At 45.3% G+C, this 26159-nt stretch overlaps 1 protein-coding gene across 6 annotated transcripts in view; it reads right to left on the bottom strand.

Annotated features, from left to right (window-relative positions):
• Positions 1 to 26159, bottom strand: part of SYNE2 (spectrin repeat containing nuclear envelope protein 2) — a 269050-nt gene that overhangs the window by 77098 nt on the left and 165793 nt on the right. For 5 of the 6 annotated variants that reach the window (XM_079978462.1, XM_079978464.1, XM_079978461.1 and 2 more), the window contains exons 64-77: positions 23673 to 23855; positions 21858 to 21986; positions 20528 to 20640; positions 19745 to 19901; positions 17414 to 17542; positions 15980 to 16132; positions 14091 to 14300; positions 12766 to 12867; positions 10000 to 10104; positions 7895 to 8095; positions 5423 to 5593; positions 4292 to 4423; positions 2050 to 2246; positions 1025 to 1157 (exon numbers count right to left, since the gene is read on the bottom strand). In XM_079978462.1, coding sequence (XP_079834588.1) covers positions 1025 to 1157; positions 2050 to 2246; positions 4292 to 4423; positions 5423 to 5593; positions 7895 to 8095; positions 10000 to 10104; positions 12766 to 12867; positions 14091 to 14300; positions 15980 to 16132; positions 17414 to 17542; positions 19745 to 19901; positions 20528 to 20640; positions 21858 to 21986; positions 23673 to 23855 — 2115 coding nt within the window. The remainder of the gene's footprint in view (positions 1 to 1024; positions 1158 to 2049; positions 2247 to 4291; positions 4424 to 5422; positions 5594 to 7894; positions 8096 to 9999; positions 10105 to 12765; positions 12868 to 14090; positions 14301 to 15979; positions 16133 to 17413; positions 17543 to 19744; positions 19902 to 20527; positions 20641 to 21857; positions 21987 to 23672; positions 23856 to 26159) is intronic. The other variant, XM_079978465.1, reaches the window with a different exon arrangement.

Genomic DNA, 26159 nt, shown 5'->3' with positions numbered 1-26159 from the left:
TGTCATTGTGTAGAGTCTGCCAGTTCCCTGGTATTTCTTTCCAGCTCTTTGAGCCAAGAGCATCAGCCCTTACTTCCTCCCCCTGGGCCGTTGATCAGATGGCCAGTGGAATGTGGGAATGGACTTGCTCTTGGCTTCCCTGAGCTTTTCAGCCGCATCCCTTCTTTACTGACTTCCTTCATGAACGGAGGTGCCAGGGATCTGTTGCCCCACACATCACCCAATGTAAGCTACCCTGACCCTGGAGGGACAGTAGAAAACAAACTTGACTGATACACAGAACTCAGAGTCATCCAATGAGGTCGAACTGTGGTTTGCTCCTCCTTTCACACCAAGCAAGCAAGACAAGACGTCTTCAACTAATCACAGTTCCCTGTTGCGTGTGAACTGGGAAACTATAGTTAGCAGCCTTGGAACAAGCCAGGATATGAAGTCATCTAGGCGGTTTCATATCTTGGCTTGTTCTGAAACCACGTAAGATGCAACGGGAAATGACTTTCTGGCTTGTTTGCATGAAGAAAGGAGAGAAGCAGATGCACGTAGGGGTCTTAGTCTCATTCATATTTTGGCTTATTAGGCTGATACATGATTGTCTGAACGTGGCCACTGAATGGCAGGGAAAAGAAAATGTTGAGTTTTTGAAGATGGCTTCAAAAAACAAGCATTAGATTAATTCCTAGATGAAATGCCAATTAAGTGTGGAAAACGAACAATAAGGAAAGTATTGTATTTTTCTGTGTACAAGACTAGGTTTTCCCCTTTAAAATAATGTCCACGGATAGTGTTTTTTCTTAAATCTGAGTCCCCCAAAATAGGGGGCATCTTATACATGGGGGCGTCTTATAGACGGAAAAATACAGTAAATATCCTTCAGGGGTAGGTTAGCCGCTATTTTAAGACAATGAGCATGGAATTATATGGAACTTTGGCTTGATTCAGCATGGCAACTTCTGTGTTTTAACAGTGCAAACAAATCTACGCATATCAATTCAGCTGTAAGCCACAAAAACACTGTTTGACTTACAATAAAGTCACGTATATTGTTTCTGACAGTGTTCAAGTCCTGGGAGGCATTGAGCGACTGCTCCTTCCAGTCACGAATGCGCTGCTGAGCAGACCCCAGCCAGATTTCCAGCTCCTTTGAATCCCTGTTGTAGCTGCGAAAACAAAGCAAAGCTGGGATAATTCAGACTGAAATTCCCAGGTGTCAGAAAAGGTTATTTATGCATGCAACAACTGTGGCCCGTGTTTTATTAGGTCAAAAATGGAAAATGAGTGAGGTCCCAACCAAAGAAGATTGGCAGCTTAAGTTGACAGAATATGCACAAACTTGTAGACTTAACCTATACGTTAAGGGAAGAAGAAGAACATACGTTTCAAGAAGACTGGAAAACGTTTATTGAATATATGGAAAATAATTGTGTACAGCTGAAAACGCTGGCAGCATTAAGATAAATTCAACAGTGTAAATAAGTTTTGATGGATGTAATAATGGAAAACCGATTGGTATTGTTTTTGTAAAATATGTGGGATGTAAGATATGTAAAATGAACCATGGAAGGAAAAGAAGGGAAGTCATCAATATCTTAAGTATGTAAAATATGTATCTGAAAAGGTAAAACAGAAAATTTAATAAAAATCATATAAAAAACAGAACAAAACAAACAAATCAAAGCTACAATCAGAATAAACGAAAGACCATAGCAGTCTCCACATGTCACAGGCAGTGAAGATGGAATAAAAGCGTTAGGGGAAATGTTAATATAAATGTCCTCTACGTAGTCACATTGAGCTATTGCTTGCTGCTGCAACAACTGCTCTGCAGCAGCCGTGATGGAAATGCTCCTCTCTCAAATAGCAACAAGGACAAAGTAGGACCAGGTGTTTTTGTCCCTATGGAGTGAGTTATTCCTTCAGCTGGGCAGTCTTCTTTATGGCAGGTGAAGCCTATGGGTGAGAATGATGTAAAATGCCCACTCCCCAAGTTCTTAGGGCTTACTGTGACCATAAAATACTAGGCTGAGGAACGTGGGAAGGTACCGCACCTACCTGGACAAAAGTTTGAGCAAAGTTTCAAGTCTCTGTAGCTCATGGGCAACTCTTTTGGAAAGAGAGGCCCACTGGAACTCCAGCTTCTCAATCTGGACCTGCAATTCGGGACAGCTCACGAGCCCCATCAGGTTCTTCCCTTCCTTCACTACCTGACAATACCCGGCCTGCTCTCCTTCCAATTTCATTTTGATTTGCTAAGAAAGAGCACAAAGATTACGCAGAGTTATAAGGAGAGGCAGGGTGACAGGCTGTTGGCTTTAGTCTCAGGCTTGCCATTCGTTTTGGTAGGGAATAACAGAATAATAATAATAATAATAATAATAATAATAATAATAATAATAATAATTTATTATTTGTACCCCGCCCATCTGGCTGGGTTTCCCCAGCCACTCTGGGCGGCTTCCAACAAAGATTAAAAATACATTAAAATATCACACATTAAAACTTTTAGTTTTCCACCAAAAACCTTCAGGGAATTGATACACCAAAGTTTTGACTGCAGCAAATTGATAGCATGGGTATCAATTATATTTATCACCCCGATTGCTGGCTTCTGTGTTAATGAAGGGAAGAGCATGGTAGCTCGGTGGTAGAGCTTACAGAAGATCCCAGGCTTGATTCCTGGCAACTCCAGCTTAGGACTGGGAATCTCTCCCTGGGAAACTTTGGAGAGCTGCTGACAGTCAGTAGCTTGCAACATGCAGCCTTCCGGAGGTCGTTGGACTGCAGTGCCTACAACTCCCTGACAACTGGCCCCATTGGCTGAGGAAGATGGGAGTTGTAGTCCAACAACATCCAGAGGGCAGCACTATCCCAAAGTAGACAAAACTGAGCTAGATGAATGAATGGTCTGGTTCTGTACAGGGTAGCTTCCAATGTTCCTAAGGAGAGGGGCTTTGATTCCTTCCTGCATCACCCAGCCCTCTATGGTTCCTCTCGTTCAAACCATTGTTGTTGTTGTTGTTGTTTAGTCATTTAGTCGTGTCTGACTCTTCGTGACCCCATGGACCAGAGCACGCCAGGCACTCCTGTCTTCCACTGTCTCCCACAGTTTGGTCAAACTCATGCTGGTAGCTTCCAGAACACTGTCCAACCATCTCGTCCTCTGTCATTCCCTTCTCCTTGTGCCCTCCATCTTTCCCAACATCAGAGTCTTTTCCAGGGAGTCTTCTCTTCCCATGAGGTGGCCAAAGTATTGGAGCCTCAGCTTCAGGATCTGTCCTTCCAGTGAGCACTCAGGGCTGATTTCCTTCAGAATGGAGAGGTTTGCAGTCCATGGGACTCTCAAGAGTCTCCTCCAGCACCATAATTCAAAAGCATCAATTCTTCGGCGATCAGCCTTCTTTATGGTCTAGCTTTCACTTCCACACATCACTACTGGGAAAACCATAGCTTTTACTATACGGACCTTTGTTGGCAAGGTGATATCTCCGCTTTTTAAGATGCTGTCTAGGTTTGTCAGTGCTTTTCTCCCAAGAAGCAGGCGTCTTTTAATTTTGTGGCTGCTGTCACCATCTGCGGTGATCATGGAACCCAAGAAAGTAAAATCTCTCACTGCCTCTAATGGCTTATTTTCCCCTATTTTCCTCAGAGCCTTTTCTTTGCATTGTCCACCTGCTTAATTTTCCTGGAAAAGGTTTTGAATGCCCCTCCTGCTCTCCAACAGCTGATGCCTTCTTCATTCCAGCTTCCTGCTGGACATCTGGAAACTGAACCTCCCTGGAAGTATGGGGCCAACCGCAGCTGGGTCCCCACAAAGCCCCACCGTTTTCTCACACACCACCAAATCCTAATGAGCCTCTGCCTTAGGGCACTGCTATAATCCCAAGGGCTAGAAGGGTCACATGGGCTGATGGGTCAGGGGAGGGGCCACGTGGTTGTGGGTGTGGCCAGAGCTGCGGGTGGGCGGTGCTTGGACTGGTGGCGAGTGGAACTGTTCACATGTTTATTCATTCACACTTGCACAGTGGGGGGAGGGTCCCTTCTCGATACACACCCTCCGCAACGCAGTCATGCCACCCAGTTCGCCAAACATGGTTTACACGGGGGAAAATGTGTGCGAGCTTTGAAAAGTGCAGGCCTGGCAGGGAGGCAGCAAAAGTGGAAGTGGGAATGTGGCAGCTGCATGGGCCACGTCAAAGGCCTCCAGAGGTTGCCCGAAATTTGACAGCGGGTTTCAGTCCATTGATGACAACAGGCACAAGGTGGGTTACAAGATTCAGGGGGGACAGGCAAGTACCTGAAGAAGCTGAGTCCTTTCCATCAGTCTTTCTTCTGTCTCTTCCACCAAACCCACAGAAGGCACAGAGGAGGACAACGCCTCAAGTTTTTGGCAGAAAGACCCATAGCCGTCATCAAACGCTATCCAGTCCTAAGGGAGGAAATGCATTTTTAGCAGAACACGTTATATTTAGGTGTTTCCTAACACCATTGTGTAAGAACCATGTCTACCACAGACGTATTTCCTTTTTCTTTTTAAATAATTTTTATTGGTTTTTACTTATACAGTGGTACCTCAGGTTACATAAACTTCAGGTTAATTACGCTTCAGGTTACAGACTCTGCTAACCCAGAAATAATACCTCAGGTTAAGAACTTTGCTTCAGGATGAGAACAGAAATCGTGCTCCGGCGGCGCAGCAGCAGCGGGAGGCCCCATTAGCTACAGTGGGGCTTCAGGTTAAGAACAGTTTCAGGTCAAGTACGGACCTCTGGAACGAATTAAGTACTTAACCTTAGGTACCACTGTATTTTCTTTGTATAATATCATAACAACCTTTTTCTAAAAATAAAACATTTGGCTCCATGAGCCTGTGCCTTCCCTCATCCCTGACTTATGGTTTTCAAACTTATTGCATTTTCCTGTATTTCTTATTCCTGCTAAATCTTATCCTTATATAATTCCTTGCTTAACCACAATAAGTAATAAAGTTATCCTTACAAAGCTTCCTGTAGCCCAACTAGCGATGCTAATTGTTTACAGTTGTCTTTCAAATATAAAATAAATTTGTTCCAATCTTTCTGGAAAGCCTGGTCCTGCTGGTTCCGGATTTTTCCCATCAGTTTCGCCAAATCGGCATAGTCCATTAATTTCATCTGCTACTCTTCTTGGTAAATCTTCTCGCTTCCATCTTTGGGCTAATGACATTCTTGCCGCAGTTGTTGCATATAAAAACAACGTTTCATCCTGCTTGTGTATTTTTCCACCAACTATACCTAATAGGAAAGCTTCTGTTTTTTTTAAAAAAATGTGTATTTCAACATTTTAAAAAGTTCATTATATATCATTTCCCAGAAAGCTCTCACCTCTTTACATGACCACCTCATATGATAAAAGGTACAGACGCATTTCTACTCCACAGGCCCCTTACCTGTAACAGTCTTTCCAAATAGGCTCCGTGCTGGACTGCTTGCTGTTCCAAACATTGGTCTTCCTCTACCAGCTGACTCCATTCTTTCCCTCTCTCATGTAACGCTGAAGGTGCCATCTTTTCGGAACACATCTGCACCAGCTGCCTGTGGGCCTTGTTGCAGAAAAAGCTCTGGATTTAAAAAGGAAAGCTGCACTGAGGATAAACCAATGGATTCACATTTTAAAGAAACAAAAAACTGTGTCCTTATAGGAGACTTTTCTCCCTTCTTCTTGTTGCTGGTGCTGAAGGAGCAGACAGATAATCAGGCAGGAGGGAAGGGATTTGGAAGATGAGGGCTAGTTGGGCAGTGGGAGGACGTTTGCGCGTTTGCAGGGGATGCTGACAGAGGATTGGGTCCCGTTGTGCTCTCTCAATTTTGAAAAGAAGAAAGATTTTGTTTGATTAAATGTATTACAAATTAGTGGGGATGGGTGATCTGGTCACCACTAATTAAACAAAAAAAATAGAGCCACATATTTTTTGCAAGCCTCAGATCCACTGATCACGCAGAGCAAACATACCGGTTGGGCAAAGATAAGGAATCTCTGGCTTAGTAATGCAAGCCCACAAATGTAAATGTTTAGATGCTGTCTCCCACCAATCTATTGGCCTATCTTGCTCAGTCTTGTCTACAGCAGGGATGGGGAACCTGCAGCCCTCCAACACATTTTTGGATTCCAATTTCCATCAGCCCCCGCCAGCATGGCCAGTGGTCAAGGATGGCAGGCGCTGCGTTCCAACAACACCTGGAAGGAAGCAGGTCCTCCCTCCCTGGTCTCCAATGACTGGCAGCAGTTCTCCAGGTTTCCCAGCCCTACCTGTAGACTGAATATGGGACCTGTGACAGGGCCTTTTCAGTGGTGGCTCCCTGGTTGTGAAATGCTCTCCTTAGTGAAGTGTGCCTGTCTGTCATCATTATCACCTTCCAGGAAGAATCTAAAAACATTCCTGTTTACCCAAGAGTTTGGGTTCCTGCAACTTCCAGATCACCGGATGGAAGAATGTTTTGATTGTAATTTACTTTAAAAGGTTCTTAACTGTAACTACTTCTAGATGGTTTTTTTTTTTTTAAACTGTAATTGTTTCAGAATGTTTTAAGTCTGCTTTAAAATTGTTTTTGCTTTGTTTTTAAATTTTATATTGGTTTGGCCTCCTGCGATCCTTGGGGAGGAAGGGTGACATATAAATTTAATAAAATAAATAAACAAGATGCTCAGTGGTTGAGCTGCAGGCTTTCCCCCTATTTGATCAATATGGAGAACCATTTTCACCTTAATGCCTCATACAAAGCTGCATTTTCATCTGCAATGCATCTTCCTTCCTGCCCACCTGCACCACTTTCTACTTTGAAGAGGTAAAATTGCAGCCTCTTTCGTCGGATCGGAAGCAGAAGTGACTAACTGCTTCTCTTAACTTAACATTCAAAACAGCCAAGGAGGAATCGTTTCGTGTTTGTGCCATCTTTCTCCTGGGCAGTTTGTAAACATTAATCTTCATTAGCAGGGTTGTATTTTACGTCTGGCAAAGTAATTACAGCAACGGCTGGATTTTTCTGATTATCCATATTGCAATACGCACAGACAGACCCCACCCCACAAAATACCTTTGCTCATTTGTGATGACAATTACGTTAAGAGCTGAAAGTGGGAAATAAACATGAAATGCAGCTAAGCTCTCCCTGATTTTACTGCTCTGTGGGAAGTGCTTCATCTAGTCTTATACATTTCGTTTCACATACTGCTTTCTCCCATCACAGGGATGGGAGCGAGATTAGATTCAGTTTGCTTTTCACAGCCAAATGTATCAAATACACACTTTCAGAAGAGACTTGAGAACCACAACGCAGCCATCCTTCGAGATTTGCCCTCATCCGAATTTCACAACCAAACAATGTTTACAAAAATGAATGTATTTGGGGTAAACGTGCATAAAAATGACTATATCTGGGGAAAATAGCATTGCAACAGGATAAAATGCTTACAAAAATGTGTGACATTAGCCAAAACTCCACTATTGAGAATTCTAATGCTTAATTTTGCAAACCACTGAAGAGGTTTGTTTGCAATCAGGTGGTATATCAATTTTGCTAAATAAAAATACAAAAATTCACACGAAAATGCATAATGATTTTCATAAGGATTCAAAAAACAACAACTTGCAAACTGATGCAGAAATGTGGAGAACTGAATTTAAGAGTGGGAAAATCAGAAACGGAGAGGGGGAAAACTGACGGATCCTTCCATCCCTACTTCCAAAGAACTCAGGGTGGAATAGGTCAGAAGTCCCAGGCAATCTCCCATCTCTAATACTTTGCTTCAGATTTTTGTTTGCTTCTAATCTCAAGGAGTAATAGGAATCCATCAATATTATCTGGAAATGGAGAGGGGGGAAATCACAGTACCTCAAGTTATTTGAGCAGAAAGCCAGTACCTTGTGGTTTTGTAGATGAAACTGTAAAGTAGTTCGACTGGTAGCTTTTAGCTTAATCTCTTGAGCAACCTTCTCTCGCCCAAGATCTGAGAGCTCAGCTAATCCCTGCAGCAAAGCTTCATATTGTTGCTCGCTAATAAATGGAGAGGTCAGCTCCTTCTGTCTGTCTTGCAGGATCTCCCAAAGGTCATCTAACACATCCTGGAATTGAAACAAGTTCTAATTAATGTGTTTCTTTCGGTTGTTTGCGTTGAAATTATCTGACTAGCAACCAGAGCTTAGCTCAGTAGATATAATGATACGTCGTTAATACAGTGGTACCTCTGGTTACAAACAGGATCCGTTTTGGAGCCCCGTTCTGGAACACGTTCCGTTACTTCCGGGTCACCACAGAGCGCAACCCAAAAGCGCTCAACCAGAAGCAACTTCAACCCGAGGTAGGACTGTAGTCTACAATCTTTTGTTGATCAGACTGGTCAAGCCAAGAGCTGTAGTCACTACCCCCAGGACCAGTCCTCTCCAGACAAATGCCCCTGGCCTTAATAATAATAATAATAATAATAATAATAATAATAATAATAATTTATTATTTATACCCCGCCCATCTGGCTGGGCTTCCCCAGCCACTCTGGGTGGCTTCCAACCAAATATTAAAATACCGTAATACATCAAGCATTAAAAGCTTCCCTAAACAGGGCTGCCTTCTGATGTCTTCTAAAAGTCTGGTAGTTGTTGTTCTCTTTGACATCTGATGGGAGGGCGTTCCACAGGGCGGGTGCCACTACCGAGAAGGCCCTCTGCCTGGTTCCCTGTAACTTGGCTTCTCGCAGTGAGGGAACCGCCAGAAGGCCCTCGGCACTGGACCTCAGTGTCCGGGTAGAACGATGGGGGTGGAGATGCTCCTTCAGATATACTTTATAGGAACATAGGACTTATACCAAGTCAGATCATTGGTCCATCTACTTAGTAATGCCAATTCTGATTGGCAGCAGCTCTCAAGGGACAATCCCCAGTGCTACCTGGAGTTGTAAGGGATTGAATCTGTTTGCAAAGAGGATGCTCTACCACAGAGCTGCGGCTCCTTCTGAGGAAAGTGCCAGTGAGAGGTGTGCTGCACCGGGTACCACTATTTGAAGGCTCCTCAGGTGTCTTCAGGCAGCCATGTCTAACCACCCTCGCTCACCTTTCCTTCGTAGGTATTGCAACAAACAGAAAAATGACCCCTCTCTTGGCAATCCTAGTACTGCCTACCCTGCAACCTTTCTGTCGTGAGATCATCAAATTTGAGTAGGGAAAATGTAGCATCAGATTTGGCCTTAAGACTGCAATCTTAATTACACTTAACAAGGAGCAAGCCCCACTGAACCTAGTGGGACTTACTTCCAAGTACACCTAAGTTTTCATTATGAAGTTGCTTTAAAAAAGAGAAAAGATTGAAGGCTTAAAGTGAAGTTAAATAAGACTCCTGGGTGCTTTTAGGCAAGAACTGAAAGATTATTTTCAAATTATGGTATCTTCCTATATATGTAAAACGTAAGGTTGTTGTCATGCTGCGATTCCTGTAGCTGCCAACAGGCAGTCATGTCAACTCCAGCGAGGCAACAGAATGGTAGGCACGCAGCCAAATCTTTATCAGCACTGAGCTTTGGTAAAGCCAGCTTGCTGAATCAGTAAAGGCAAACCTTCAGCAAGGAATCATATATGTGTCCCGGTTCTGCAAAGCAGTCTCTCCTGTGCCTGGAAACCATCTCCTGGTCCTGAATGGGGATGTAGATCCATCACTTATGAAGATGTACCCTCCACTACATTGCTATTCTCATCCCGGCACTCATTGAACTTGCTGGTGTAAATCTGCGGTCATCAATTGCTGGTTCAGGGCCAGGCTGCTTATTAATGGCATTGTTTGCTTGAATTAACACACTTTTCAAATAAATATTCATGTTTCAAATAACTGCTTACATTCGTTTTTAGCAATTATCTTTTCTGGCCCACCAATCTGCCTTGATACGGCATTCCCTAAATGTTGGGACCAGCTGTATTTAATGTTGTTCATTTTCACAGATACTGATAGTACTACACGCATACGATTTACTCAGGGTCTTTACCTCTAGTTTATGCACGTCATGGATTAGGGCAACAGGGATATGACCTCTTAGCTTAGCAGTCTGCATCTCAAAGTTTTGCATTTCCAACTCATGGGCATCCAGCCTCTGAATGAAAGAATGAGAGGATTTGAATTTAAGGCTACGATCATTGGCAGCAGTTATATTTCGAGTCAGCTGAAGGTCCCAACAGTGCTTAACAAACTTGCAAATTACACCTGTCAAGTGGAGGGGTGAAACTGTAGCCCCAAACACAAACAGGAAGGAAGGAGAGAAACAGACAAGAAAAATCACATCTAGTAAATCAAAGTGGCATCACTGGAGTGGGTTTTTGTCTAGAAAAAAGGAACAACATCTTTATCTACTAGTGGTCATGCCAACAAAATGTTGCCAACTGAAGTGCTTCTCTCATCAATGTTCCAGCAACTGGGCATACGCTCTTCCTTCATAGTCTGTTTCCCCTTTTCTCCAATAGCTAACAAATAATATTTTGTGTCTGTTGAGCAGGTTCAGTCTGCATTGGGCCATTCTGGAGAGGACAGCTGCCTCCTTGGTTCCTGCCAAAAACCTTTTTTGTACCTCTACACACCTTGAGGAGGTATCTGCCCAAGCATACTGACTCCTTCCCCTCTTGTTTCTGTAGCTTTTTTGTGCTTATACCAGCTTTGGTGTCTCCATGAGCAGGCTGGTACAGCCCCTTCTCCTTTCTCAGTTACGCTTTTGGCTACAGTCCTGTCAGAACGCACCACTTGTGTTCACTATTCAAAGGGGTGTAGAGCGTAGCCTAGAAAGCCAGCTGCTGCTGGGACACTTTTTGCCAGGAAAGGGTTAGTCTTTTGTGCCTTTTTCGCAAGCGCAAATAAATTTGTATACAGTGGACGCTCGGGTCGTGAACATGATCCGTGTGGGAGGCATATTCGCAACTCGCAGCGTTTGCAGCCCGCAGTGCTGCATCTGGGCACGTGCGGGTTGCGATTCAGCGCTTCTGTGCATGCGCGACCGTCGAAACCCGGAAGTAACCTGTTCCGGTAATTTTGGGTTTCGGTGCGTCTGTATCCCAAAAAAACGCAAACTGGAGCGTCTGTAACCCGAGGTATAACTGTACTTAAAAGAACCTCAAGGCCAAAGTTATGCATTATACTATTATTAGCGTTAAACCAATTTATAAACTGCATTGATGCTTGAGCTGGATGCTTCAGCTGAGATTCCTGCGCTGTAGGGGCTGGACCAGATGACCCCCGAGGTCCCTTCCAACTGTACAATTCTATGATTCCGTGAAGCAGTGCTCATGTTAAGTAAAGGTAAAGGGACCCCTGACCATTAGGTCCATTCGTGGCCGACTCTGGGGCTGCGGCGCTCATATCGCTTTATTGGCCGAGGGAGCCGGCGTACAGCTTCTGGGTCATGTGGCCAGAATGACTAAGCCGCTTCTGGTGAACCAGAGCAGCGCATGGAAACCTTCCCGCTGGAGCGGTACCTATTTATCTACTTGCACTTGAACGTGCTTTCGAACTGCTAGGTTGGCAGGAGCAGGGACCGAGCAACGGGAGCTCACCCCGTTGTGGGGATTCGAACAGCTGACCTTCAGATCAGCAAGCCCTAGGCTCTACGGTTTAACCCACAGCGCCACCCGCGTCCCTAGTGCTCATGGTAGAAATGGAATAAAAAGCCACAGAAATATAAGCTCAAAAAATGAAAAAATCAGCTCACCAACTGCTGTAACAGAGGTTCTCAAAGGGTGTGGCAGGAGAGGGTGGCAAGTGAGACGGGAAAATTCAAGGACAATCAAAGAAACATTTCAGTGTAGTATCGTATCAATTTTATTTTATTTTATTTGGAATATATGGATATCTTTTTAAAATGAGAGCATCTAGCGATACTGAGGACAATCCTACTTGTGATCCAGAATCACAAATCCAGCACTGCTAGGAGTTTTATTCTTGTTTTCCAATATAGGTAAAGGTAAAGGGATCACTGACCATTAGGTCCAGTCATAACCGACTCTGGGGTTGCGGCGCTCATCTCGCTTTACTGGCCGAGGGAGCTGGCGTACAGCTTCCGGGTCATGTGGCCAGCATGACTAAGCCACTTCTGGAGAACCAGAGAGGCGCACGGAAACGCCGTTTACCTTCACGCTGGAGTAGTACCTATTTATGTACTTGCACTTTGACATGCTTTCGAACTGCCAGGTTGGCAGCTGCAGGGACCGAGCAACGGGAGCTCACCCCGTCGCAGGGATTCGAACTGCCGACCTTCTGATCGGCAAGTCCTAGGCTCTGTGGTTTAACCCACAGCGCCACCCGCGTCCCAACGTTTTCCAATATACTTGCGTGAGCAAATTTCTGTTTTGAAAGTGTGGCCCAGAGAAAAAAGTTTAAGAATCACACTGCTCTAAAACAATAAAACCATCTCTACAAATTCTAAAAAACAATGAAACGAATTCATCAGCGGCAGAGCTGATCTTCCCTAAATGACTGCCTTCCTAAACGAACAGGTCTTCAGTAGGTGCCATCACAACCTCTTGATAACTGGCACTGAGAAGACAGGACAGCGATGAAACTCTGTCCGCACAACCCTACAGGCCGCTACTGCCCCCAGAAACTGGCCTGAACACAGAGCTTATGGAAACACGGTCATTACTGTTACCATTAAGCTCAGGGGGGAAACAAAAGCGCCGCTCCAGTTTTGGAAAACAAAACCGCAAATAAGAGAAATTAGGTAAAATTGTCGAGTGATTGTGCCTTATATTCATATGTCCTGTTTAATTACCTGGAGCTGTTCGGAGATACTGTGTTCGCTCGTTGCGCCGAAGGACTCTTGCAGTAAGGATTTTTTCATAATCAACCTACCATACAATCGCCTGATTTCATTCTGTGACAGGGACAAGCGAAAAACCGAAGTGAACCCAGAGGTACACGATACAGAATGAAAGGATAATTAAACTGCAGTTCAACCGGGCTATTTAATCAGCATCATTCTTTAAATACATACATATGCACAGAGAAAGAGAGTATCCTGGAATTACCTGTTCTTGTAATAAAACAAAAATAAAATAAAATGATGCCCACTTTTGTAATCACTGACTAATCTGCATCAGGCTTGGGCCCATTAGGGAGGTCAAGGATTAAATCATCCCTACAGGAGATATGATTTAGCTCAGCAGTAATGAAGGACTGCCTCAAATTTGAGACTAATCCAGACAAGCTTCTTTGTGGGCAGGGTGTGTGTGTCGCTCTGTGTGTGTGCATAGGGAAATTGAAGTTTCCTATCCTAGCCACCAGACATATCTGTTCCACCTCTGAGGCCTGCCGAATATCCATATGAGTGTAATAAATAATAATAATAATAATAATAATAATAATAATAATAACAACAACAACAACACCCTCCCTTCAGATGTCAAAGAGATAAACAACTACCTGACATTCAGAAGACATCTGAAGGCAGCCCTGTTCAGGGAAGTTTTTAATGTGTGACATCTCAGTGTATTTTTAATCTTTGTTGGAAGCCGCCCAGAGTGGTTGGGGAAACCCACCAGATGGGCGGGGTACAAATAATAAACTGTTGTTGTTGTTGTTGTTGTTATTACTACTATTACTACTACTATTACCTCGGTTTTCAAGCGTCTCAGAAGTCGAACGTTTCAGAACCCGAATGCCGAAAACCCGGAAGTAAATGCTTCCGTTTTTGAACGCGCCTTGAACGGCTTCTACTGCGTGTTTTTCGATTCTCTCCACTGAAATGGCCAACAACCCTTTGAGCCTCGGTTTTTGAACATTTCAGAAGTCGAACGGTCTTCTGGAATGGCTTACGTTCAAAAACTGAGGTTCCACTGTAGTTGTTAAATGTAATGTGTCCATAAAACCCAATGCACGTACCCCAAATTACAGAATCAAGTCTCACATTATATGATTTCAAATGAAGAGGCCCATGCTTTCCTGAAGAGCCCCCCAAATTTGATCGTGCATAATGTAAGTTGGTGCAACATCATTTAATGGGTGTGGGGGGATTGCAGAAATATGGCATGCCCCGATCTTGTGAGATTTAACTTAGATGGGCACCAGAGAATGGAAAGGAATACAATTGGGAAGTACCTGATATTGACTGTACTGGTCCAGCTCAGCTTTTATAGACTTGCTCCTGGAAGAGGCAGCTGCCTGGGTCGACTGCAACCACGACTGCAAGTTGCTAAAACACTCGGAGAATCTATCAGCGTTACCACCAGCAGAGGCAATGGACCTCAGAAGGTCATCCTTTTTCTCACCAATATCCGCATGAAGCTTTTGCAGCTCTGCGGAGAGAGTCTGGAAAGAGAGAGAAAAAAGAAAATGAGAAGGAGGCTGGTAAATATGGTTTTGTAAAAGGAATGGCAGGAATTCATCAAATCTGAAGTTATAAGAATACAATCATCCACTACTTTTGAGCTTGATCACTTTGTGTTCTCAAGCAAGAGACCTGGGCTTTTTGCCTGTCGTGACTTTAGCTTGCACCGTGAGAAGGAGGGAGGGAGGGAGGGAGGGAAGGAAGGAAGGAAGAACAAATCTTGGGTTTCCCCCAGGCATGCTGATACTACCATCTCAGTTACCCATTTTTAGCCACAATCTAGTTGGCACTTAGCTAAATCAGCCCTTCTTCTTAACTTTACCACTGCCACATCCACCTCCACTAACCAACACCTTGAAATTCAGAATAGCCTCAAAAAACTGGGGCTCTTGGAGTGTTGTGAACTACATCTTCCATCAGTCCTGACCAGCATGCTGGCTGGGTCTGCTGGGAGTTGTAGTTCAAAACACCTGGAGGGCCCAGGGTTGGTGCAGACGGCTTTGGAACTTTGCTTTTTAACTGGCCCTAGCCAACTCTCTATAGTGGATGGAACTGCAAAGATTGCAGTGAAACTTATATATATATTCTTCTTCTTCTGCGATCACTCGTGGCCGAGTAAGATTGTCTTCCATAAACACGGTTTTAACAATGAGTCCGTAAGTGACTGTGGAGGCCAATTCTGGATCCACATGTCTCCGGTTGGGAGTTGATCGCAGTGTGGATTTGCCAAGCGTGCCTTCCTCCTAGCACGTTTCGAGTTCGAGAGAACCAGTGTGGTGTAGTGGTTAAGAGCAGTAGTCTCGTAATCTGGTGAACCGGGTTCGCATCTCTGCTCCTCCACATGCAGCTGCTGGGTGACCTTGGGCCAGTCACACTTCTTTGAAGTCTCTCAGCCCCACTCACCTCACAGTGTGTTTGTTGAGGGGGAGGAAGGGAAAGGAGAATGTTAGCCGCTTTGAGACTCCTGAAGGGGAGTGAAAGGCGGGATATCAAATCCAAACTCTTCTTCTTCTTCAAAGCCCATGACACCTTTGGTAAAGGCCGTTCTACAACTGGAGCGCTCACAGGCCAGTGTTTCCCAGTTGTCAGTATTTATACTACATTTTTATATATATACACAGGGGAATCCCCGCTTACATGGGGGTTCTTTTCCAGGACATGCATAAGTCCGGTCTAGACCGCCATCACTCCATTTTGCCCCACCCACTGTTGGCACCAAAAAATAGTGTGTTGCCTGTATGATCAGGAAAGCAGAGTTGGGAGTTGCCTGTATGATCAGGAAAGCAGAAATCAATCCAATCTGGATATCACTGTTTTTACTCTGAATTATTTTGCAATTTCTACTATTTCACATAAATCATGTGGGGCCCTGAGGCTACTGTCGCTCAGATACCTTTATCCAGCAACCCTCAAGAATATCTGGCATTTTCCAGTCTTTCAAGCATATATTTACGATCTCGAGGGTTAAAAGATTGATTTCCCGTTTACCTTTTTTTCAAACAAGAGCTGGTATTTTCAGGAAGCCGAATCTTGCAATTTGCAACCAATGGCATGAGATGCGCTTTCTCTGTGCCTTTAACACGTATCAGCCTTTGCCAACCTGGTGCCCTCCAGATGTTTGGGAGTGCAGCTCACACCACCCCTGACACTCCTTATTTACCTCATAAAGCATCTGTTGCACAGTAGCTTCTTCACTGGTGAGTTCACACGTGTTTAACATCTGCTCCATGTCGTTCAGGCAGCGGCTGATCGCCAAAAGCAGCTCAAAGAGCTTCTGGTCCAAGCTTAAGGAAACTTCCCCCGTCATATTTTCCTGGAAGATGTGGAGATGCTGTTTCTCAGTTTCCTCTGAAGGCTTCATTCATTCATTCACTCACTCACTCACTCACTCAATCAATCAATCAATCAATCACAAACTCACTCACTCACTCACTTGCTTACTTACTTTTCCCCAGACCGCATGGCTGACACAAAGAAAAACAACTGCAGATAAAATGCAAAAAGCTAAAACAAAACAAAACCCCTCTCATGCCCACAAGCCTTCATAAGCCACCACTGCCTTTAAACATAACAACCATCTCATTATGTTTATTAGGCATTCATTTTCACTTATTGTTAAGCACCTTGGTGGCCGGCTGTTAGGCAGAAAAGGGTGTGGGTGAGGCTTAAGGCCTGACAGGAGCTGTAGCCTGCTGGGTGTTGGGCAATTTCAAAATAGGCAGCAAAACATGGAGGGTATTTATGGAAGGTTGCAATTTTGGGCTGGTCTATGGTTAGATGAAAGAGGGAGAGGGAGATGGAGAGAAAGAAGCAAGCAATGGAAGATACAAGAGTATTACGTACTGGAAGCTTTCAACAAAATGGCGGTCTTGTCATTTCAAAGCAAATCAGTATGTAAAATGCAGATCCCACCCTTTTGGCCTTGTTGTCCTTTAAGGGTTGCCTCACACTGCTGGCAGAATACCCCTACTACAGTGGTACCTCAGGTTAAGTACTTAATTCGTTCCGGAGGTCCATTCTTAACCTGAAACTGTTCTTAACCTGAAGTACCACTTTAGCTAATGGGGCCTCCTGCTGCTGCCATGCCGCAGGAGCCCGATTTCTGTTCTTATCCTGAAACAAAGTTCTTAACCTGAAGCACTATTTCTGGGTTAGCGGAGTGTGTAACCTGAAGCATATGTAACCCGAGGTACCACTGTATAGAAACAAAGTCTCTTACAACCACGCTTTCCTTGAGCTCCTGTTTCCCCCCCAGGGTCAAGCTAGATGCAGCACCATTTTCACAATTAGCAATTTCGCAAATGGCTTTTTTAAAAGGTAAATTGTAGATGTGAGACTTCAGATCTAGACTGGGACCCTGGCATGTCAGCTACGGGGGCTTTAGTTCTCCCCCACCACATGGTCCCCATATGGAACATCCCCTCTAAGCCTGCTCTTTAGCATTGGGGGGAAAGATCCCGTTTGCTCTAATGGGATTTCACACAGACACACACATACATATCAATAGATTCTGCGCTCTGCCAAGGCTCTGGATCCAGCCACACCGGCAATTTATGTAACTCGGGGGGTGGGGGCATGGGAATGCATTTAGTACCTGTGTCTGAACAGACGCTTCTTGGCTCAGATTGCCAAGCTGTGCCGTGTACGTTTTCAGCTCCTCGACGGTTGGAGTTCTCACACTCGCTGTGGCACCCTTGGGTAGAATATTTATTTTGGTAGAGATCTAACATTTGGAAAAGCAAAACGTGTTTGGACAAATGCTCCAGATTAAACTCATAGTGATACAGAATGTTCTTATAACAGCAGCAGCAACTAGCTAGCTAGCTACAACATAAACCAATATTAAGTTCACCATCTTGGAATGGACACAGAAGTGTCCATTCTTTGTAGGTGGCGTGAAATCTGCTCACAACAAGAGCCTAGCATCTGCTGTGTCTGTGCCAATGAGCATGTCTACCTATGGCTGAAGCTCTGTCAATGTGCGTTCTAGTTTTTCAAGGCGATAAACCCAACTTGGTAGGCACCTTTCAAGTATTTTGGTGTCTCAGCCTTCCTGAAGTCCTTAGACATAAGACTGATCCTGAAGAATAGACCATTTAAGAGGGTCCCCTGCAAACGTTTGAAGGGCTGTCATGTAGGTGATGGAACAAATATCATTCCGTTGTTCCAGACAGTAGGGCCTGAACTAACAAGTTCAAACGACAAGAACTGGGATTGCAACCAAAATTAAACAACGATTCTCAGGTAACAAGCTGATAGCAGAATAGACTACCTGGGAAGATACAGGACTCTCCTTCGCTTGAGGTTTTTAAGCAGAGGATGCTATAGCTATGGATCGCCTGCCTTGGCAGACTAGATGATATTTCGAGGTGCCATTTTGATCTGTGTTGCCCTCTTCTTCTCCGACATGGGGATATTATTACTGACCTATTTCAAACGCTTGCTATTAAAAAATCTGAGTCTTAGAAACACCACTGTTGATTGTGTACAAACTTGTCTCTTTCACTGTCACCTTTTGGTCACAGGGGTTTTGCAGATTAGTGAAAACAACCCCCCACACACAGATGACTGGGGCCCAGTGCAGACAAAGCATATCCTCATGGCTAAGAAGTTGGAAATATGCTACAACGACTCTCTCTCTCTCTCAGGCTCAATCTGCACTAAACATTTAAAGCAGTATCATACTGTTATAAACAGCCAAGGCTTCCCCCAAAGAATCCTGGGACATGTAGTTTGGTAAGAGTGCTAAGAATTGTTTGGAGACCCCATTTCCCTCCCAGAACTACATTTCCCAGAGTTCCCTGGGGTCGATTGTTAAACCACTCTGGGAATGGTAGCTCCGTGAGAGGAACAGGGTTCTCCTATGACTCTCAGTTCTCTTAATAGGCCAATGGCCTATGTAGACCAGCATTCTGTTCTCACACTGGCCAACCAGGTGCCTGGAGGAAGCCTGCAAACAAGGCATGTGTGCAACAGCACTCTGCCCACCTGTGACTTCCAGCTACTGGTATCCCCTCTGACAGCAGAGGCAGAACATTGTACTGCTGCAAAGGGTTGGCACAGAGGGTCAAAAGTGTTAGAATTCCTGCTCTATGATTGCAGTCATGGGATTTTTGTCTTTCACATGACGGTATATGTTTTGACTCCACAGAGTGGGAAGTGACGAAGACAGGATGTTTGTGTTGCTGTGTTCCGTGAAGTGGGACTATTGTCCTTTGGTCTTTCTCTCTTTGCTGTCTGATGCTAGAGAGAGAGAGGGAGCCATGTTGCAGTGCTCCGTGTGTGTTTATATGTACCGTATTTTTTGCTCTATAAGACTCACTTTTTCCCTCCTAAAAAGTAAGGGGAAATGTTTGTGCGTCTTATGGAGCGAATGCAGGCTACGCAGCTATCACAGAAGCCAGAACAGCAAGAGGGATTGCTGCTTTCACTGCGCAGTTATCCCTCTTGCTGTTCTGGCTTCTGAAATTCAGAATATATTTTTTTCTTGTTTTCCTCCTCCAAAAACTAGATGCGTCTTGTGGTCTGGTGCATCTTATAGAGCGAAAAATACGGTAAATAAAGTAGATTAGCCAAAATGCTGAGTTGCTGAGGTGTGTTACACAACTGCACAAACTCTGCGGATCTCTAAGTGTGCCGGTGTCGGTTGGTATCGGTCGCTGTGATGTTTGGGCTGAAGAAAGCTTATAAAGCTCTCGAGCCATCAACCAGGAGGGAGGGAACATGCCAGTCGGGCATGTGTCTCTGCCAGGGTCCTACTCGAGTGTAGGCTGAACTCCTGACAAAAAGGTGTATAATACTGAGCTGAAGGAATTTGCTTGCTGTTGAAGTGCCACAGCTCGTCTTGTTTTTGCTGCAACAGACTAACACAGCTACGCCTCTGGAAATTGTTGTTATTATGGGATGGGCGAATTAGTATACTAACCTGAGATTCAGGGAACTGACAGTGAGGAGGGTTCATCTTCAAGAGCAGCTCCTCCTGCAAATGTTGCCACTTGTCACCTGCTTGGTCCTTGGGAATCAGACCAAGGGGCTCACTTCCAGAGCTGGGTGCCTCGTGACTAGATCGGCGCATCAGACTGCTATGAGATAAAATAATCGAGAGAAAAACCAACGGCTCTCAGTATAATACTGTTCACAACACAGTCTGGTTTACTTAACCTGCTCAAAGAGAGGAAGTATCCAAAATCTGGGCTTTCACTAAACCTGACAACCTGAACCCAAATATATTTGATTTCTTACACATCCTATACCCTAAGGTCACAGAGCAGGCTATCGCAACAAAATATACCATTATAAAATCCATAAATCAATGAAAATGTAAAAAAAAAAACCCTATTGAAAACAGCTCCATTTATTTATTTATTGTATGTACATCCACCTTCTTTCCTCCAGGAGCTCAGGGTGGTATATGTTGTCCTCCTCCCTTGTGAGGTATGTTGTGATGGACTACAACACCCATCATCCACGGCCAGCTTAGCCCAATGGCAAAGGATCATGGGAGTTATAGTCTACCCATATCTGAGGGCCCAAGGTTGAAGAACACTGGTCTACACTGACAGGCGGTGATTATCCAGGTTTTCAGGCAAGGGGTCTCTCCCAGCCCCAACTGGGGATTGCTGGGGACTCAATTTGGGATTGACTTTCTGCACGCAAGGCAGATCCTCTCACAACAAACTTGAGGAGTGTGTTTGTTTTGTTTTTTTACCTTGCTTGCAATTCCAGAGTTCTGCCATCCCCAGATTGCGGCTGCATCTTCTCCATGTACACGTCAATGAAGTCAACAAGATTGTTTTGTTCTGACAGCTGCAGCAGCAGCTCCTGCAAGTGAGGAAGAGAAACAGAGGAAAACTCAAAACGTGAAAAATTGGGGTTTTCTGAAAGCAATGTCTTGCCCCCTTTCACTGTCTTGGTGGCAGGAGCAGTATGGCTCAGGCTGGGAGTCCTGAGGGTAGGGGACTGGTTTCCTCCTCTACTAGGATTTCTAGACAGAGAAGGAAGATGAATACAGTTGATACGGACGGTAACAATGATAACAACAGCTTCATACTGACCCCCTTCAGCAGCAGGCCCCATGGCTGGTTACAACAACCTCATGTTACAAATGAAAAACAGTTAAAAGAGGTTAAAGTCACAGGAATAGGGCATGCCCTGAAAACACACATCTCAGTTTTAAAAGGCCGGGGTAAAGAGGTGCGTCTTCCGCGTTTGCCAAAAGCTGCATAGTGAAGATGCCAGACATGTCGCTTGTGGTAAAGGCACTCCACAATTTTGGGGTGTCAAAGAGAATTCTCTCTTCTGGGCCACCCACCAAATTTCTGAGGGAGATTTGCCTACCCATGTTCTTGGGAGTTCTAAGAACATGGGTAGGCAAACTAAGGCCCGGATCCAGCCCAATCACCTTCTAAATCCGGCCCGCGGATGGTCTGGGAATCAGCATGTCTTTACATGAGTAGAATGTGCCCTTTTATTTAAAATGCATCTCTGGGTTATTTGTGGGGCCTGCCTGGTGTTTCTACATGAGAAGAATGTGTGCTTTTATTTAAAATGCATTTCTTAGTTATTTGTGGGGCATAGGAATTCATTATTCCCCCCAAAAAAAAATATAATCTGGCCCCCCACAAGGTCTGAAGGACAGTGGACCTGCTAAAATGGTTTGCTGACTCCTGCCCAAGAGGGTCCCCTCTTTGCCGAACTTAACACTGTATTTCAGCCTCGGTAAAATAGGAATGTTTTTAAATTCCTCCTGAAAGTCAGTAATGAGGTTGACAGATGCCCCTCGCTAGGAAAAGAATCTCATAAATGGGAGCAGCCGCCAGAAAGGCCCTGTCCTGTTTCAACTCCAACTGGTGCAACCACCAACAAGGCCTCATCTGCTGAGCATCGGACCCAAGATGGTTGATACGTGGAGAAGGCGCTTGTTTAGGCACTTACGTGTGAGATGTATACAAGAGGCGGCAAAATTAAATAAGGCAGAACAATAGACAGCAAAACTATCTTGCCGTGTTGTGGAGGAGGGGGAAAGGGAGCCGATTTACCTGCTGCTGCTCTAAACCATTCTGCCTACTGAAGAGAGGTTGGTCCAAGGTAAGAAGCGGGAATGTATCAGAGAGGTCAAAATAAAAGGGCTGAGGGAGCTCCTCAGAGGTATTTTCCTCAGGGATGATCTGCAGAGAGAGGCACACAGGTCAAAGGAACTTTTTAGCATAAGATTGCAGTGACAGAAAGGTGAGAGCGCCTTAATGTAGTTTTTTAATGCTAAATTTTGAACTCGGACACAGATTACCTGAATAATAATGAATTGGCTTAGACAATTTATATACCACTTACAGATGTTTTGGGTGGGGAATCTCTAAGTGGTTTACAACCTCAAGCTCATAAAGATCCAAATACCAAAAAAACAAACAAACCCAACCTAAAAAAACTCCATGTTACAAAATATCACACAACTAACTGTCAGCATCCTTCAGGAGTCGAGATACCAGCTGGTTAGCCCCCAGCTGGATCATGCCCTTCCAGCCGTGACAATCCCCCAATCTCTGGTGCGACATAAATCAATGACTCAGACTTCAAAAGCCTGAGCACACTACATTAGCAGAAAATACTGTGCAAATAGAACAGGTGTGAGGCTTGTGGAAACATACTGACAGCTAAAGATTTATTAAGCATAAATCAGGACAAAGAAAACATGTCGTCTCCCTTTCTTCTCCTCAGAGAGACAGTAAAAAGCAAAAGCTATACACACAACGGAAGTTCCCAGCAAGCTGTGCTGGTATGTAAACAGACATGCGACATGCAACAATTCCACATGTCTGCTCCTTAAGGTGAAATGGAATTTTCCAACACTAACAAGGAGCCTGCATTGTTTGGAATCCTGACTATTTAGGCTCCCAGACTGTGGGAGCCTCTACAAGCATTCAAATAATTATTCTCATTTATTGGATTTGTTGAATTATCTTGCCCATGGCAACCCAAAGCGACTTACCGTATTTTTCGCCCTATAGGACGCACTCCCCCCCCTCCAAAAATGAAGGGGAAATGTGTGTGCGTCCTATGGGGCAAACGCAGGCTTTCGCTGAAGCCCGGAGAGTGAGAGGGGTCGGTGTGCACCGACCCCTCTCACTCTCCAGGCTTCAGGAAGCTTTCCGCAAGCCTTGGGAGCCCGCGGGGGATCCCGCCAGGCTCCCATGGCTTGCGGAGAGCTGCCTGCATCCCGAAGCCTGGGTGCGCTGAGCAGTAGCGCCGGGGCTTCGGGTAGCTCTGCGCAAGCCGCGGGAGCCCTCCCACGGCTTGCGGAGAGCAGCCTGTTCTGGGGGCTGGGGAAGCTCCGGCTTCCCCCGCCCCAGCCCCTCGCCTGGGGGAAAAATAATTCCCCCCCCCTTTATTTCCCCCCCCCAAAAAAAACTAGGTGCGTCCTATGGGCCGGTGCGTCCTATGGGGCGAAAAATATGGTAAAACCAACCAAACAGGCACAGGGGGCTTCACCTCCCAATCTGAGAAAGGCCACATGCAACACGACCAGTGTAGGACAGAATTCCTCACCCCGTCCTCTTCTCACAAGTTTTAGAATTGTGTTAACAAACTGATTGCACAAATAGAGAGGTCTCCTGCAGCTGCTCAAAGGGGTTTGAGACTTCTCCCTGCAACAAGACGTGGCAACACAGGCTGCTCCTGTTCCGTGTGCCAGCTAGCCATGCCCCTTTGCAGAATACTCTGTTCCAACAGGTATATAGTAAGACTGATACGAAAGCTTTGCAAACTGCAGCATGCGCATGCCCCCGGCGTCACCACACGAACACATGCGCACAACATCGACTCTCACAGTGGCCTTGCTTCTCTTGGTTTCGTTTTACCTGCTCTTCTGTGCTCTTCCCTTGGAGCATGCCCTGCACTCTTTTCAAGTTGCATTTCACATCTCTCAGCTTCGAAGACAGGCTCTCTGCCTCCTGATGGAGGCCAGGGCCCTCGCCGGTGTGCCTGTCTTTGCAGTCCTCCAATAGGCGCGCCACTTTCTGTTCAATCTCTGATAAGATAGCCTGGAAAGTCAAGCAGTTAATCATTCTCTTTTTTTAAAAAAAAAAATCACTGCAAAGTTTACTTACTGAAAACACCCCAAGCTCTGTATTAGGGCAAAGGCTGGTAACAGGAATGTTTGGGAGGGTGAATCCAGACTCATTTTCCCTTCTCCCTTGGGACAAAATCATATATGTATATGTGGCGGGTGTCAGAGGAGGAAGAGACAAACAGATACTTGCAAACTGCTCTGCAGCAACTTCAACACCCCAGTGGTCTTGTGGAAGACTAACCCTGTTAGACCATTGCAGCAAACAAACATCAGCAGAGGCCCGGAGCACCACAAAAGTTAATGCCTTAATAACTCTGTGTGCATTTTCAAAGGTGCTCCAGGTCTTTGTTGTTTTTCCTGTAATCTCTGGCGCAACCAGATACCTTTTTGCCCTAAGCAAGCCCAAACCTAATTAAGTCGGCATTCAGCCTTCCCATCCCATCTGATTATTCCGAACTGCAGGCTAGGATTTTGCATTTCATTTATCTTTTTCTTTCTCCCTGCCCCCACCCCCCCACACACTTTATGTTACTAGCTTAACATACAGACAACTCATGAGTCCTCCTGATTAAATCTGAAAGCTTGCTTACTTGTTTCACCCTACTGTTCATTTTGGAGGTTTTTTTTTCTTCTATTCCTCTTTCCTTTAATGGTCCAATGCAGCCACTAACATTTCTGTCGGTGTGCATTACACTTTACTGAATAACATTTAACAATGGGACTAAGGGATGTATAATCCTCACAATAAACTTGTGTAACAGTGTTTTAACAATTTGCTCACTTCTAAGCCTGCATATGCTTCTATTGATGTTCACTCTCTTTTGCTTAAATGTTTGTTGCACATTGCCCTGAGCTACTTTGGGAAAAGGGTGATTCTTAAATAGCCTAAACCAGAGGTTTTCAACCTTTTGGGGTTCACAGCTCCCTTGACGAACTACAGTGGTGCCCCGCAAGACGAATGCCTCGCAAGACGGAAAACCCGCTAGACGAAAGGGTTTTCCGTTTTGGAGGTGCTTCGCAAAACGAATTTCCTATGGGCTTGCTTCGCAAGACGAAAATGTCTTGTGAGTTCCTGCAGGTTTTTTCCCCTTTCCCCCCCCTTTTTCTAAGCCGCTAAGCCGCTTATCTGCTTATACGCTAAGACACTAAGCCGCTAAAAGTGCTAATCTGCTAAGCCGTCAATGGGCTTGCTTCGCAAGACAAAAAAACCGCTAGACGAAGAGAATCGCGGAACGGATTCTTTTCGTCTTGCGAGGCACCACTGTACATTCTTTTCTGCGGCACCCCTGTGGGGCTCAGGAGCCCAGTTATGTCACCCCTTGCCAGCAGCTGGCAGCCCCTCACCTTCATCTCTTCTCCCCTCTCCTTGGGAGTCCTCCAGGCAACTGCTGCTGCCGCCCCTGGTCCCTGAGCTGCACCCCACCCCCTGCCCCAAAGAGAAGTGCCTCCTCACACTGCCCCACAGGGGCCTGGGAAGCAAGCACCCCCTGGCCAGCCCCAGAGGCACCATTCACCTGGGGAGCTTGTAGCCAGGGCTGCTGCAGCAACAACAACAACAACAATAATAATTTTTATTTATACCCTGCCCTCCCCAGCCAAGGCCAGGCTCAGGGCGGCTAACAAGCAATAATAAAAACAAGTTGAATGAATACAACTTAAAAACAAGATTAAAATACAACATTAAAATATTGAAACATTAAAATGCAGCCTCATCACAGGAGGAGAAAGGAAAAAGAAGGGGGGGGGAATCAAATTGGCTCCAAGGCAAAGGCCAGGTGGAACAACTCTTGCCCTGTGGAAAGAAATCAGATCCCGCAGGGCCCTGGTCTCATGAGACAGAGCGTTCCACCAGGCCGGGGCCAGTGTTGAAAAGGCCCTGGCTCTGGTTGAGGCTAATCTAACTTCCTTAGGGCCCGGGACCTCTAGGGTGTTGCTGTTTATGGACCTTAAGGTCCTCCGTGGGGCATACCGGGAGAGGCGGTCCCATAGGTACAAGGGTCCTAAGCCGTGCAAGCCTTTGGGAGGCAGAGACGCAAGAGGGCATAAGAGGGAGGGAGGAAAGGAAAGAAAAGAGGGACAGAGGCCAGTGTTGCTCACAGCATCCCTGACCATCATTCAAAGCACCCTGGTTGAAAACCACCAGCCTAAACAAAGAAACAAAACCCCAAAAGGTAGGTCTCTGCCCTGAAAGGCCTACAATCTAGATGTTGACAGTGGGGAGATGCCAAGTGTGTGGCTGTCATTGTGTGGCTCCCTTTGGAAAATGTGTAGTGCT

The sequence above is a fragment of the Podarcis cretensis genome, assembly GCF_951804945.1.
Source record: "Podarcis cretensis genome assembly, chromosome: 1".
Lineage (NCBI taxonomy): Eukaryota > Metazoa > Chordata > Lepidosauria > Squamata > Lacertidae > Podarcis > Podarcis cretensis.
This window is presented reverse-complemented; position numbering and strand designations above follow the sequence as displayed.